The following is a 13103-nucleotide window of genomic DNA, read 5'->3' as shown; positions in this document are numbered from 1 at the left end:
GAACACACAGCAGTGGAGGGGGCTCAGACTTGGCAAGATTACAGCAGAGTTTTGTGTGCAGAGGGATTCACCTCCACATGGACACATAGCTGTGTCAGAATTATCAACATTAGGCAGCAGGGTCTTATTGATTGCAGCTCGATCTCCTTTATTTTCCGACCTGCAGTTGGCAACTTGGCCGCTACCCCCTTCGCCGTCCCATTCAACTGCCAGCAGTAGCAAAAATCAGCGACAAAACTCCATTCCGCAGTGGCAGGGAGCAATAACCAGCTTGCTCTTGGCTATTTTAAATTTCAATAGCCAATAGAAGGCTGGCTATTGTATCCCTCCACTGCCTGCTGCTGTTAATCAGCAGGGTAGAAGACCTGAAGGAAAAAGTCCTCCTTCAGGTCCGCTCCTCTGCTGATTGACAGCAGCAGTGGGCGGGTGCAATAGCCAGCCTGATATTGGCTTTTACATTTTGAAATAGCCAATAGCAGGCATGCTATTGCTTCCCACCACTGCGGATCAATCAGGAGGGGAGCGGACATGAAAGAGAAAGTTCTCCTTCAGGTCCGCTCCTCTGATCTGCAGTAGTTGGGAGCAATAACCAGCCTGCCATTAGTTATTTCAAATAGCAATAGCCGGCTGAATATCGCAACCCCCAATGCTTGCTTTGTTCACATTCAGCTTCCGGCAGCCCGGGTTCGGTTCAAAATCAAACTTTAGAACATCCAAAAAGTTTGAATTCGAACTCAATGCAAGTCTATAGAGATAGAACTTTAAAAAACAATTGTCCCCTTTTTGAGGGCTTATATGCAAGTTATTGGCCATAAAAAGTGTATGGGCATTCGGGTACTGCCCTGGGGGTCAATGTATCAATGAAAATTGTTTAAAAAAAAAAAGTTTTTAAAGGAGCAGTGATATTTACTTCAGTTAGGGTAACAATAAAAATGAAAAATTCCTATAAATATCGTGCCTGGGGGGGGGGGTCCTCTTAAACTGCCTGTGAAGTGTCGGATCTGTACAATGTATAGAACCTCCTGCAGCAAAAAGTGACATTTAAAAAGAAAAAAAATTACATTTCAATTGCCGGTGATTGGTTTTCCTTTAATCTTTTAAACAACTGGTTGGGGAGAAGGCCTGTATGAAGAGGCCATATGTTAGGACACTCGGAAAAAAGTTAGAGATTATTTGCATAAATTCTGGTGCCTCTTTTGCAGATGTTGGATGAAAGTAACAACAGATGCTTTAAAATTGGGCCTTTAGTGTTGGCGGTGCCTTCACACCGTAACCCTTAAGAGCTATTCTTGACGAGTGCAGAGTTGGACCCTGTTGTAAAAAAATCAAATTATAAATACCTGTCCCACAGGTTTTGAAAAAATGGGCCTTTGGTGTTGGCAGTACCTTCATACCATAACCCTTCAGAGTTGTTCTTGACAAGTGCAGGATTGGACCCCGCAGTAAAAAATTCAAATTATATGCACCTGTCACACAGGTGCCAAATAAATTGGGCCTTTAGTGTTGGCAGTGCCTTCACATCATAACCCTTCAGATTTACTCTTGGCGAGTGCAGGATCGCGACCGCCAGCCGGGCCAAGCTGAAGCGGATTGCAGAGGGCACTCTGATGTGCCTGAGCAGAGAGCCCACACTGATCCCTGGAGCCTGCACTGACCCCCCTGGAGCCCACACTGACTGCCTGGAGCCCACACTGACTGCCTGGAGCCCTCACTGACTGCCTGGAGCCCTCACTGACCACCTGAGAGCCTGCACGACCCCCTGGAGCACATACTGACCACCTGGATCCCGCACTAGTCCCCTGGAACCCGCACTGACCCCCTGGAGCCCACAATGACCGCCTGGAGCCCCCACTGACCGCCTGGAGCCCCCACTGACCATCTGAAGCCCTCACTGAACGCCTGAGAGCCCGCACTGACCGCCTGAGAGCCCGCACTGACCTCCTGAGAGACCGCACTGACCTCCTGAGAGACCGCACTCACCACCTGAGAGCCCACACTGACTGCCTAAGACCTTGCACTGACCTCCTGAGAGCCTGCACTGGCCCTCATAGAGCCGTACTGGCCACCTAAGAACCTGAACAGCCTCCTGAGAGCATACACAGCCCCCCTAAACCGCAAACCTGGAGCAACAGAGAGTATGTAGCTTCATATGCATTGCTGTATAAAGTATTGTTGAGATTTGTAGTCCTCTATAGCTGATAGTATTATTCTGCAGTGTTTTACAGTGTTTTGCTGGGATTTGTAGTCCTCTATAGCTGATGGTATTATTCTGCAGTGCTTTACAATGTATTGATGGGATTTGTAGCCCTCTATAGCTGGTGGTATTCTGCATTGCTCTGTAATGCATTACTGGGATTTGTAGTCCTCTATAGTTAGTGGTAATATTCTGCATTGCTGTAAAATTTATTGGTGGGATTTGTAGTCCTCTTTAGATGGTGATATTCTGAATTTCTGTGAAATGTATTACTGGGATTTGTAGTCCTCTATAATTGGTGGTATTCTGCATTGCTGTATAATGTATTGCTAAGATTTCAAGTCTCTCTACAGCTTGGAGTCAGTGGCAGAACAACCAGGGTCGTAGCTGCAACGGGCCCTGGTGCTCCAACGCTGACTCCAAGCTCTAGAGAGACTACAAATCACAGCCCAGACAGGAGGAAGAGGCCCCCTGTAACCTTTGCCATTTCCATAAAAAGGCCCACCAAAATCCTCAGCACCAGGCCCGTGATGCTCTTAATCCGGCCCTGACCCAAACAACTGCAGCAAGATGTAGCCGCTCGCTGGAACAGCACATACTACATATTGGAAATTGAACTAATTGAACAAAAGAGAGTCTTAGCTGCATACATGTCAGATCATGTACTGACAGTAACACTTAGTTCACATCAGTGGATGCTAATAGAAAAAAGTGTTTCTCTTCTTGCTCCATTTGAAAAGTTAACCAAGGAAATAGGTTCAAGTCAAGTGTCTGTTGCTGAAGTTCTTCCTTTGATTGCAGCACTGAAGCGTCTGCTAGGAAAAGAGGCGCAAACAGATGATGGTATAACAGCTAAAAGAACTCTATTGCAGGCTGTTAACCAGTGGCGTAACAACCGTGGGGGGGGGGGGGGGGGCACTAGCCCCGGGCGCAGGACTGAGGGGGGGCGCCATCACCGACCCCCGCTAAACGAAGGCCCTGGCCGCAGATGCAGTGGCTCCCTCTCTCTGCCACACTTAAACTGTTGCAACCCTGGTATGCTGTAATAACCTGGGGCAATACGTGTGCACCACCTATTCCATATAATTTGCGCCATATGATGGTAGAGTGACGCCTGGAGCTCGACCCTGAAGCCGTACCCTCAAAACACCCTCTCCTGAATTCAGCTACTCTGCAGCTGAGATTCATATAACCAGACCTCGTTCCGAAGTTAGTAAAAAAAACCCCAGCATTTTTATCAGTACATAAACAGTAAAAAGGGGAGAAAGGAACAAATAGGCCCAATAAAGGACATAAATGGGACGTTACTCACAAACGACAGGGAGAGGGCCGAGGCGCTAAATACTTTCTTCTCGTCGGTATTCACCGAGGAAACAGACGGGTTTAATGTACATGATAAAACACAAAATTTTACAAGAAATACACCTCGGTGGTTGACTGAAACTGGGATACAACAAAGGCTTAAACTGCTAAATGCAAATAAAGCATTAGGACCTGATAATCTACATCTCAAGGTACTCAAGGAACTGAACAAGGAGATAACGAGACCATTGTTCCTAATTTTTAAGGAATCCGTAATGCCAAGCGACTGGCGAAGGGCTAATGTGGTACCTATATTCAAAAAAGGGTCAAAATGACAACCGTGGGAACTATAGACCAGTTAGTCTAACATGCATAGTATGTAAACTGTTAGAGGGAATTATTAAGGACTACTTAGTGGAATTCGTCCAAGATCATGGCATAATAACTGATAATCAGCATGGATTTAGGAAGGATCGTTCTTGCCAGACCAACCTGCTGACCTTTTACAAAGAGGTGAGTAGAGATCTGGATGGAGGGAGGACGGTGGACGTAGTATATCTGGACTTTTCCAAAGCATTTGATACGGTGCCACATAAACGCTTGTTATACAAGCTAAGGGCTATGGGCATAGATGAATTAGAGTGCACGTGGATAGAAAACTGGCTACAAGAACACAATAGGTTGGACTTGATGGGCCTCAAGAGCTGACTGGGGAATCAATCCGGGAGAATGGTAAAAGGATTGAGGGTGGTGTTGAAAGATCTGTAGAGTCTTCATGGGATGGGATGTTAAGTGACCCCCATCAGAACGTAGTTGTATTGGTGTATGTTTGGGACCCGTATCTCTCAGTCTGGTAGCTAAGTTTACCAGGATTGTCTCCCTTGATATAAAATGTATGTTTGTCCCAGCACAAATGGGATTCTGCCTTGTGCGTCAGACAGAGATAGAATTCCATCCAAATGGATGTCAAAAGGGATCTGTTCTCCAAGGAGGGATCCTGCTGGAATGCCTGGGAAGCTTGCAAAAGGTCAGCCTCAAGCTGTTGAATCCGTGATTTGCATTTCATTTTAATTTTGGAGGCCAGTTGAATCAATTTGCCTCTGATAGTAGCCTTATGGGCCTTTCAGACCATCTCGAAGGACTTCACAGAGGAAGAGTTTGTGATAAAAAATTATTCTAGGGCTGCACTTATGGAGGTAAGAACTTCAGGGTCTGTAAGTAAGGAGTCTCGCAGGGACAACGTGAAACCACATTTCTTTGGGAGTGAGATATTGCATGTCAAGCTCACTAAGTCATGGTCAAATCCGCAACTTAACCCCTTCATGACTGAGCTTGTTTTTCGTTTCTGTTCGTAAATGACTGACGCACTTTCGACATTTGTGCTGTGTGATTCTTCTACGTCAGTAATCTACTTTCTTACAAAGTGCACCCACACATATTATATGTTGTTTTTTAGAGGACAGATAGGGCTATATATTTATATCACATATGTGTACCTAACGCGTCACTTAGGATGAATAAAATATAAAAAAGAGGAAAAAACGTAAAGAAAACACTTTTTCCAGTTTTGATTTGTAGTATTTTTTACAAAAACGGCACAGCTAAAAAAAAATACAATAAATACATTCATTTATTTATTTGTCCTTTATTTGGAAAAAACCTCACATCCCTAGAATTTTAGAAATTTTTCTGTACTACTCGGCCTAAAACTAAAACCTAACATTTTAATCTTTTTTCTCTAAAAGCTAAAGCTAAAAGTGGTCACCTGGCATACAATGTCACTAAGTGTCACACTTAGTGACAGCGACATACTTTGAACATCACTGTCATGAGGGGGTTAATAAAAAATTGTTACATTTATTTTTAGTTGTTACATTTATTTTTTTACACTTTTTTTTACACTTTTCACAATTGTTTTAACTTTTTAAATGTATTTATCTATATCAAACAGTCATTGTGAATTAATCTCACTATTACTGCTTGATAAATGAATCAATAAATTTTTGGTTATTAGGCTGCTCCAAACTTAAGAACAGCCAATAATAACCTTAGTGACACTGATCCTGCAGCATTTCAGGATCAGCTGTCACTAAAGGTTTTCTGATCGTTACAACAACGATCAGAAAACTGAAACATTTCCGGCGATCTATACCAGCTGTCAGAGTGACGGCAAGAGCTGCAAATGCGGCTCTACTTTCACTCTCAGACACCAGATTCCTGAAAGGGATCGGGTGTCTGAAAAATGTTAACTCTTTCATTAATGGATGAATGGTAACCGCTGACTCTCAGAGGTTACCAGCATTGTTGAGCAGCAAATAACTCGTCACGTACAGTGTACGTGATGAGTCATTTGGGCACTTCGTGGCGGGACATACAGTGTACGTCTCCCGTCACAAAGGGGTTAATGTGTTTTGTAGTCCAGAGGAGGGTTTAAGTACTCTGTGTAGGAGATAACAGGCAAGGGTGTATGCCGGCCCCTGTAGGTGGGCCCAAAAAAGCACTAGTAGTAGCCATAGCCTGTACAGTTCTGCAGCAATAAGTAGAGATTTGGGTGAAGGCAAACAGTGCAAGATTTATAAATCCATTGTGGACCACGTGAGTAATTGAAATCACCAAAAGCTATATGGGTTTCAGGTGCAATGAACAGGAGGCAATTAAGTAATAGAACAAGTCATGGAGACAAGAAGTCCCATAGCAACAACTAAAAGTCAAGGCATGTATTAAGATTCAAATGAAAGGAAAAAAGAAGACATAGCAGGCAAATAGTCATCCCCCACTGCGTTCGGATCCAAGGAAGGGCCCAAGGGAGCACCTGGCACGGCGGAGGAACTTCCATGATTACTCCGCGAGTGAGGATGATAAGGGGATCATTGAGGCTGTCTCAGAGTGTCTGAATGAGTGGTTGAAGATCCAGAGGCATTCGTAGTAGTATGTAGGAGGTGTAGAGACTCGAGACATTGGGGGTGATTTACTAACCTAAACACACGCGCGCACTAGGTGCGTGTGATTTTTACACAGCAAAACGTATTTATCAACCAAAAAGTCTCTAAAAGCATATTTCCACTAATGCCATATATGGAAAAATTATGCACATGATGCATATATAATGCTGCTTCACAGTTTAGACAAAAATGGTTAGCTCATGCATTTACATTCCTGGATTCATCAACGCAAGCAACACAATGTAGAGCTAATTTACACAACATTACCTTGCAATTCATGATTGGCTTTGCACAACACACCTGCTGGGTGTGTACACACTACAAAGGTGTTTAGATTCCACACATAGATCATGCTGGGAGGGAACACACTACAGAGGTGTTTACATGTTCGTGGTGTGTTCATAAGGTTAGTAAATCAACCCCATTGCGTGGCTTCATCTACTGTGGTAAGAGTGTAAGCCTTGCTTTAGTAGAGGAATTGGAGTTTGAATGGGGCAGGAGGGGGCGTGGCGGTCCTTTGAAGTGAATGACACCATAGCCCATTATGCCTGCGGTCCGGTCCGTTGCGATCAAAATAGTGCTTGCCGACTCCCTAATTTAACACTCAGCTTCTGGGCAATGCTGGGAGTAAGGGATGCAACTCAATCAGTGCAGTGCTCCAGTCTCATCCCTGCCCCTCCTAAGCACTTGCCCAAACAATACAAGGTATTCCGTGATTGGAGATAATGTCACATCCCCACCTTCTCCTCCTCCAATCACTGAACACCTTGTATTCTTCGAGCCTCTGAAATACAAGACATTTTGTGAATGGGCAAGAACCAAAGAGGGGCGGGGATATGACTGGAGCACTTCACTGCTCAAGTTGTATTCCTCACTCCCCACAGTTCCCAGAAGCCACGTGTTATATGTAGGAGTCGGCATGCTGCAAGGTAAGATTTGTATACCTTGCAGCAGCCCTCCACACATAACATACAGATTTTTAGAGATAATTTACACACCCAGTGTGGTGTGTAATTTACCCTTTTTGCCTTGGCACATTATTCACTTATTGCTGATCAAATACCTGTTCTTAGATCTGCCTTTTATTTACAGCATGCCACTGCATAGTTTGATATATATCACGATACCGTGCACGGGTGTCCCCACACCGCATGCAGGTATTTATACAGGAGGACCAAATACGTGACCACATCAATCAATGCTTATGAACTATAGTTTATTAGACATACCAAAATCACATTAACATAAGCAACCCCACCCACCACCTAAAGTAATATATAATAGCCAAACTAAATGTAAACAGCAAAATCACACACAGAAGACAACAGGGATAGTTGTAGGAGCAGGGCAACAAGAGGGGAGCCACAGATCAGGAGACCTCAGGGGAAAGAGTAAGGAGTCAGGGTTCAAGGAGGCAAAAGGATTAGGTTTGCCAGTTTGACACCTTTTCTTCAAGCGAAACCCAAACACTCTAGCGACGTTCAGACATTTTTTTTAGAGAATGATTAGTGACTTATTCATATGTAAATAGCGCTGCCAATTCATATGTAAATATCACAGTTGAGACTATTTTTAGTGGGGGGCCAGTGGCCCCTATCTTAATTTTGGTTGTCCCTGTCTGCCTGACATCTTGTGTCCAGGTTTCTGCTGCCATGAAACCCGAACACATCATTCAAAACCCGGACTGTCCGGGTGAATCCTGTACAGGTGGCAACCCTAAACAGAATACAGGAAGCAGGAACAGGATATGGCGACAATACTGAGGCACAGGCCTCACTGCAGGGAGAGGTTAAATACCCTCCCAGATCAGCACCAGGTGGTGACAAATTGCTTTGATACACCTGCAGGTGAGCACTGGAACTGCAGGATCAGGGTCCAGCTCCACAGTGCCACCCGGAGGTGCTCTGGTCCCTGACAATATAAAAAAGTGCAGTATGCACCAAAAGCACCCCACATTATCAGGTGTATAGTAAAGGGAGAATCGAGGCCGCACTGCGTTCTTGAAATTACGTTATTGAAAATTCATCAGTGACACACCTGTTTCACCCAATCCTGTGCTTAGTCATAAAGATCTCTATGACTAAGCCCAAGATTGGGTGAAAAGCACAATAAATCTCGTCAGTGGCGGACCTAAGGAACAAGGTCCTAAGGCCCCCAAAAACCCTACTCAGAAGCCCGTCAGCCCATTCGACCAAGCCTCCTGCAATGGAGAGGCCCACCCCTGGTCTCCACCAGTGGAGCTTACACTCTTATGTCCCCTCACAGTCACACACTATTATTATATATTTATATAGCTGGCATATACCGCAGTGCTGTACAGAGAACACTGAGCCAGTCACAGTCTCTGTACAGAGGCGCTTACACTCTAATGTCCCCTCACAGTCACACACTATTATTATACATTTATATAGCTGGCATATACCGCAGTGCTGTACAGAGAACACTGAGCCGGGCACAGTCTCTACAGAGGAGCTTACACTTTAATGTTCCCTCACAGTCAAAGTCACAGTAAAGATGCTAGCATCAAAAAAGTCAAATTGGATTGATTTGGGCCATAAACTTGAGGCTGTTCCTTGATTATGTTCCATATGTAAATGGAAAATTCAAGAGCGCTGACTAAATGATGTTTTTTGTTTTTTTAACATGAATACTATGTGAATGTCATTTACTATCCTGTTGTTTTGTGGCCTGCTGCTGGTCACTTCAATAAAAACATGCCTAGAACAGTTTCAAATAAAGATCATTTCTCATTTACATAAAAAAAAAAAAAAGTCAAATTAAAAAAGAACAAATGATGGAAGAGGACAGGGACACTACAGTGCCCTCCAGGGACTCCCATAGGACTTACACTGTCGCTCTCTGCCTTCAAGGGGACACACCAGGTTTTTCTTCACTCTCCCAGCTGGAAGCAGCGGCGGTTCCACAGAGACGGCGTAAGGGGGCGTGGCCACAATCCCTGCATAGATCGCCCCCACTAAGGCTGCTAAGCAAACACGTGGGGGTGGAGCTATGTGGTGTGCTGCGACGAGGCCTCGACAAATGTGGAGATACCGCCCCGTTCCCCGATCACCGCATCTGTCAGATCAGTGGGCAGAAGGAGCAGAGTCGCAGCAGCAGGACGAAAGAGCCGCGGGTTGCCGACCCCTGGTCTGGGGGCTCGAATAAAAAAAAAATCCCGGTCCCGCCCAGCTGCCAGACTGCAGTCTAAGGCACGCTGATGTATTCACATCTACTGCAGGTCCATTCAGCTGTATTAAATGTGAGGATGCAGAAACACATAGCAGAGCTGAAGTGGGAGTGGGAGAGAAGTGAATTCTGACTGACATAAAACCAAGGATCAGGTGAGTATATCTTCTGTATTCCATCCCCTAGACCAAAACAAGCAGATAAACCTTGTACTGTGGAGGTAGCACTGCAAGGATTATGTTTTTAAATAACTGGACTTCCTCTTTAAGAATTTGAAAGATCATATAATTACCTTTGTGAAACAGAACTCACTACAGCCACCACACTGGAATATATTAAACACATTTAAATTAACTGTAAAAGTACTAAAACCTACTTACATAATGGACACTTACCATTTCCCATACTGAGTAATAAAATGAATATGCATATAATTATAAAACATATAGTATACTTAATATTTTTTCTTATATGTTGTTGTATCTACTAAATGTGTATTGTGATGTACAGTAAATGCCAATTCATTTTGCATGTATACATTTTTTTGCTGCGCATTGATAGGTTTTAATTGTTTTACTAATTATGCAGAAGTTCAGGGATTTCAGATAATTTTATTTAATTATTCATTATTATGGCTGCGTAGTCTCAAGCAAGAATACACAATCCAAAATAGAATTGCTGCTTTGAATTTAGCACACGCCAAACACTTCTCAATCTAAAGTGATCCCTTTTACAAAATGGGAAAACTCTGCAGTTACTTTTCTGCTGTATTCTAATTGATCAAGAATATGGGAGCATGATTTCAAACTAACATGAGGACATTTTAAAACTAACCTTAGAAAGTATTATTTTACAAAATCAGTAATGGATACTTAGAAGATACTTTCAGCAAAGATAGTGATCCCGTCAACTAGGGCTGCAACAACTAATCGACATCATCGATTATAATCGATTACTGAAAAAGTTGTCAACTTTTTCAATCATCGATTAATCGGCTTCTGATTGGTTGGCCCTGTTCATGGCTCCACACACGCTGCACGCCACACCTCCTCCCAACGTCACGCTCGCTGCCAGACCCACCCGCCCGCATCCACGCTCCACACGCCGCACCTCCTCCGCGCCGCATGCTCAGAGAAGAAGTAAGGAGGAGCAGGTGTGGGTGGATGACAGCCACCGATAGGAAGGCCCAATATCAGAAACAAGTTGCTGGAAGACTGCTCAGGTAAGCCTGCACTTTCCCACACATGGTGCTCTATAATGTATTGCTGGGATTTGTATTCCTCTATAGCTGATGGTACATTGTGCTGTATATTATACCATCAGCTATAGAGGACAAAAAAATCAAGGAATAATATTTATACAGCACAATGCGGAATACCACCAGCTATAGAGGAGTACAACAAATCCCAGCAATAGTACATTATACAGTGGTGCAATGCCGAATACCACTAGCTATAGAAGACTACAACACCCAGCAATAGTACATTATACAGCAATGCAGAATACCACCAGCTATAGAGGACTACCACCAGCTATAGAGGACTACAAAACCCAGCAATAGTACTATGCAGAATACCATACACCATACAGCAGAATGCAGAATACCACCAGCTATAATGTACTATTGCTGGGATTTGTTGTATTCCTCTATAGCTGGTGGTATTCTAAATTGTGCTGTATAATGTACTATTGCTGGGTTTTGGAGTCCTCTATAGCCGGTGCCATTCTGCGTTCATTGCTGTATAATTTTACACTTTTCATTTCACTATATTGCGCACCACACTTTTTTTTTTCTTTTTTTCTTCCACCGCTCCAAGCTTCCTCCTGTGATGGACTGCAATCTCAATACAAACTAGTAGTCCATCACTGGAGACATTTTTTAAAATGTATTTTATTTAATTTTTTATTCGATTAACCGATTAATTGAACGTAATAATCCGCTAAGATGAAATAATCGTTAGCTGCAGCTCTACCGTCAACAGTAAGTGAATTCAAACATGCTTGAAATAGATATATACAAACGTACACAAATAGGTGAAAAAAAAATACAAAAAAGGGCAGACTCAATAGCCCCTTTTCTGCTATCACACTTCAATGCTTCTGGTAGGTTTCTGTTCATGTCCAACATTTTTTCCCAAGTCAAATTTGGAACTAGAAAGATGATTCTACTTACCTACAAGAAGCATAAGAGCTTACAAAAACAATTTAGAAAATACTCTTCACTGTACACCCTCAGTGCCTGTGTTTTCTGCACACTTATCAGAACTCTGTTTGCCTGCCAAGTTCATTATTGTTCCTGCTGTGGTTTTATATCAGTGTTTGGGGATTCCCTTCAATGTCAAAGGCCAAGTGTGGACCTGAGGCGGGGGGAAAGCTATGGGTGGTTCTATGTAAAGCTGTTTTCTCTTCCCTATTTATCTAACCTTCAGCTTTGTTCTAAATGAATGATGGTAGACTCTCTTTTCAGGTCAGAAGCCCTTGTTATTCTGCATACAACATGGTCTTCATTTTATATTTAAACCAAGTGCATAGCTGCACACATTGGTGCGCTTTGGGATGATCCCTTATTTGTTTGGTAACCCTCTTAAAGCAGACCCCAAAACTGGATCCAAGGGTGGAGCAAAATGACTAAATGGTTCCTTTATACTGCTCTCAACACTCTTTACTTTAAGAATTTGACTGGAAAAGAGTTCACAGGGAACTTGAACGCATACCTATTAAGCTCAGAATCAGTTGGAGACCACAACAGAACAGTGTGGGATTGCTATAATTACAGCTGCAGAATTTAAGAACATGATTGGAAACTAGAAATTATATTACACAATAGCCAATAACTATTTTTGTTTACTTTATTCTGACTTAGATACAGTGGGGGAATTTATCAAAACTGGAGCAGCATGTTCTAAAGCAGTTCCCCATAGTTGTCTTTTTAGATGTATAGGTTGCAACATGATTGTGAAAATATAATTATAAAAAATTTTTAAGCATAAAAGTACATACCGCTAATAGGCCACAACCCTAAGTAACCAGTTTTCTCTCTTTTTTTCTATTTATTTTGCCTAGGAAAATAATGTCCCATGCAAAGCTTGATACATATTATCTATTTCATACCACTTATTAATGTATAAAGTCCAATCCAAGGGTGTGTATGTATATTATATGTGAAAAAAATCTGTACTAACTGGTTTGTGTCTGTAGTGCCCCATGTGTAATCATTTTAAACTTACGGTCATTACAGACGGGCCCTGCATAGGTCGTCATGGTGCAATCACATGTGAAACCGTCCCACTGTTGTAGACATACACCAAGGTTACCACAAGATTCTTCTGAACATGTTGTACTTGGTCCTGGAGGAAATAATAGGACATAAAATTTTATGTGTAATATTGCTCTCAAAATGTAGCCTTATTTGTTTACCATATAACTAGGCAAATGCTAAAAGCAGTACTTCAGGTAAATAAATATACAGTATATATATA

At 42.8% G+C, this 13103-nt stretch overlaps 1 protein-coding gene across 1 annotated transcript in view; it reads right to left on the bottom strand.

The window, feature by feature from the left end:
* LOC108797772 (neurexin-2-like) overlaps positions 1-13103 on the bottom strand; it is a 242801-nt gene that overhangs the window by 98074 nt on the left and 131624 nt on the right. The window contains exon 5 of the mRNA XM_018569429.1: positions 12852-12971. Within this exon, the coding sequence (XP_018424931.1) occupies positions 12852-12971 (120 nt within the window). The remainder of the gene's footprint in view (positions 1-12851; positions 12972-13103) is intronic.

Source organism: Nanorana parkeri, unplaced genomic scaffold (assembly GCF_000935625.1).
Source record: "Nanorana parkeri isolate BGI_ZX_2015 unplaced genomic scaffold, ASM93562v1 scaffold1334, whole genome shotgun sequence".
NCBI classification, from domain to species: domain Eukaryota; kingdom Metazoa; phylum Chordata; class Amphibia; order Anura; family Dicroglossidae; genus Nanorana; species Nanorana parkeri.
The sequence above is the reverse complement of the archived record's forward strand: the minus strand, read 5'-3'. Positions and strand labels throughout refer to the sequence as shown.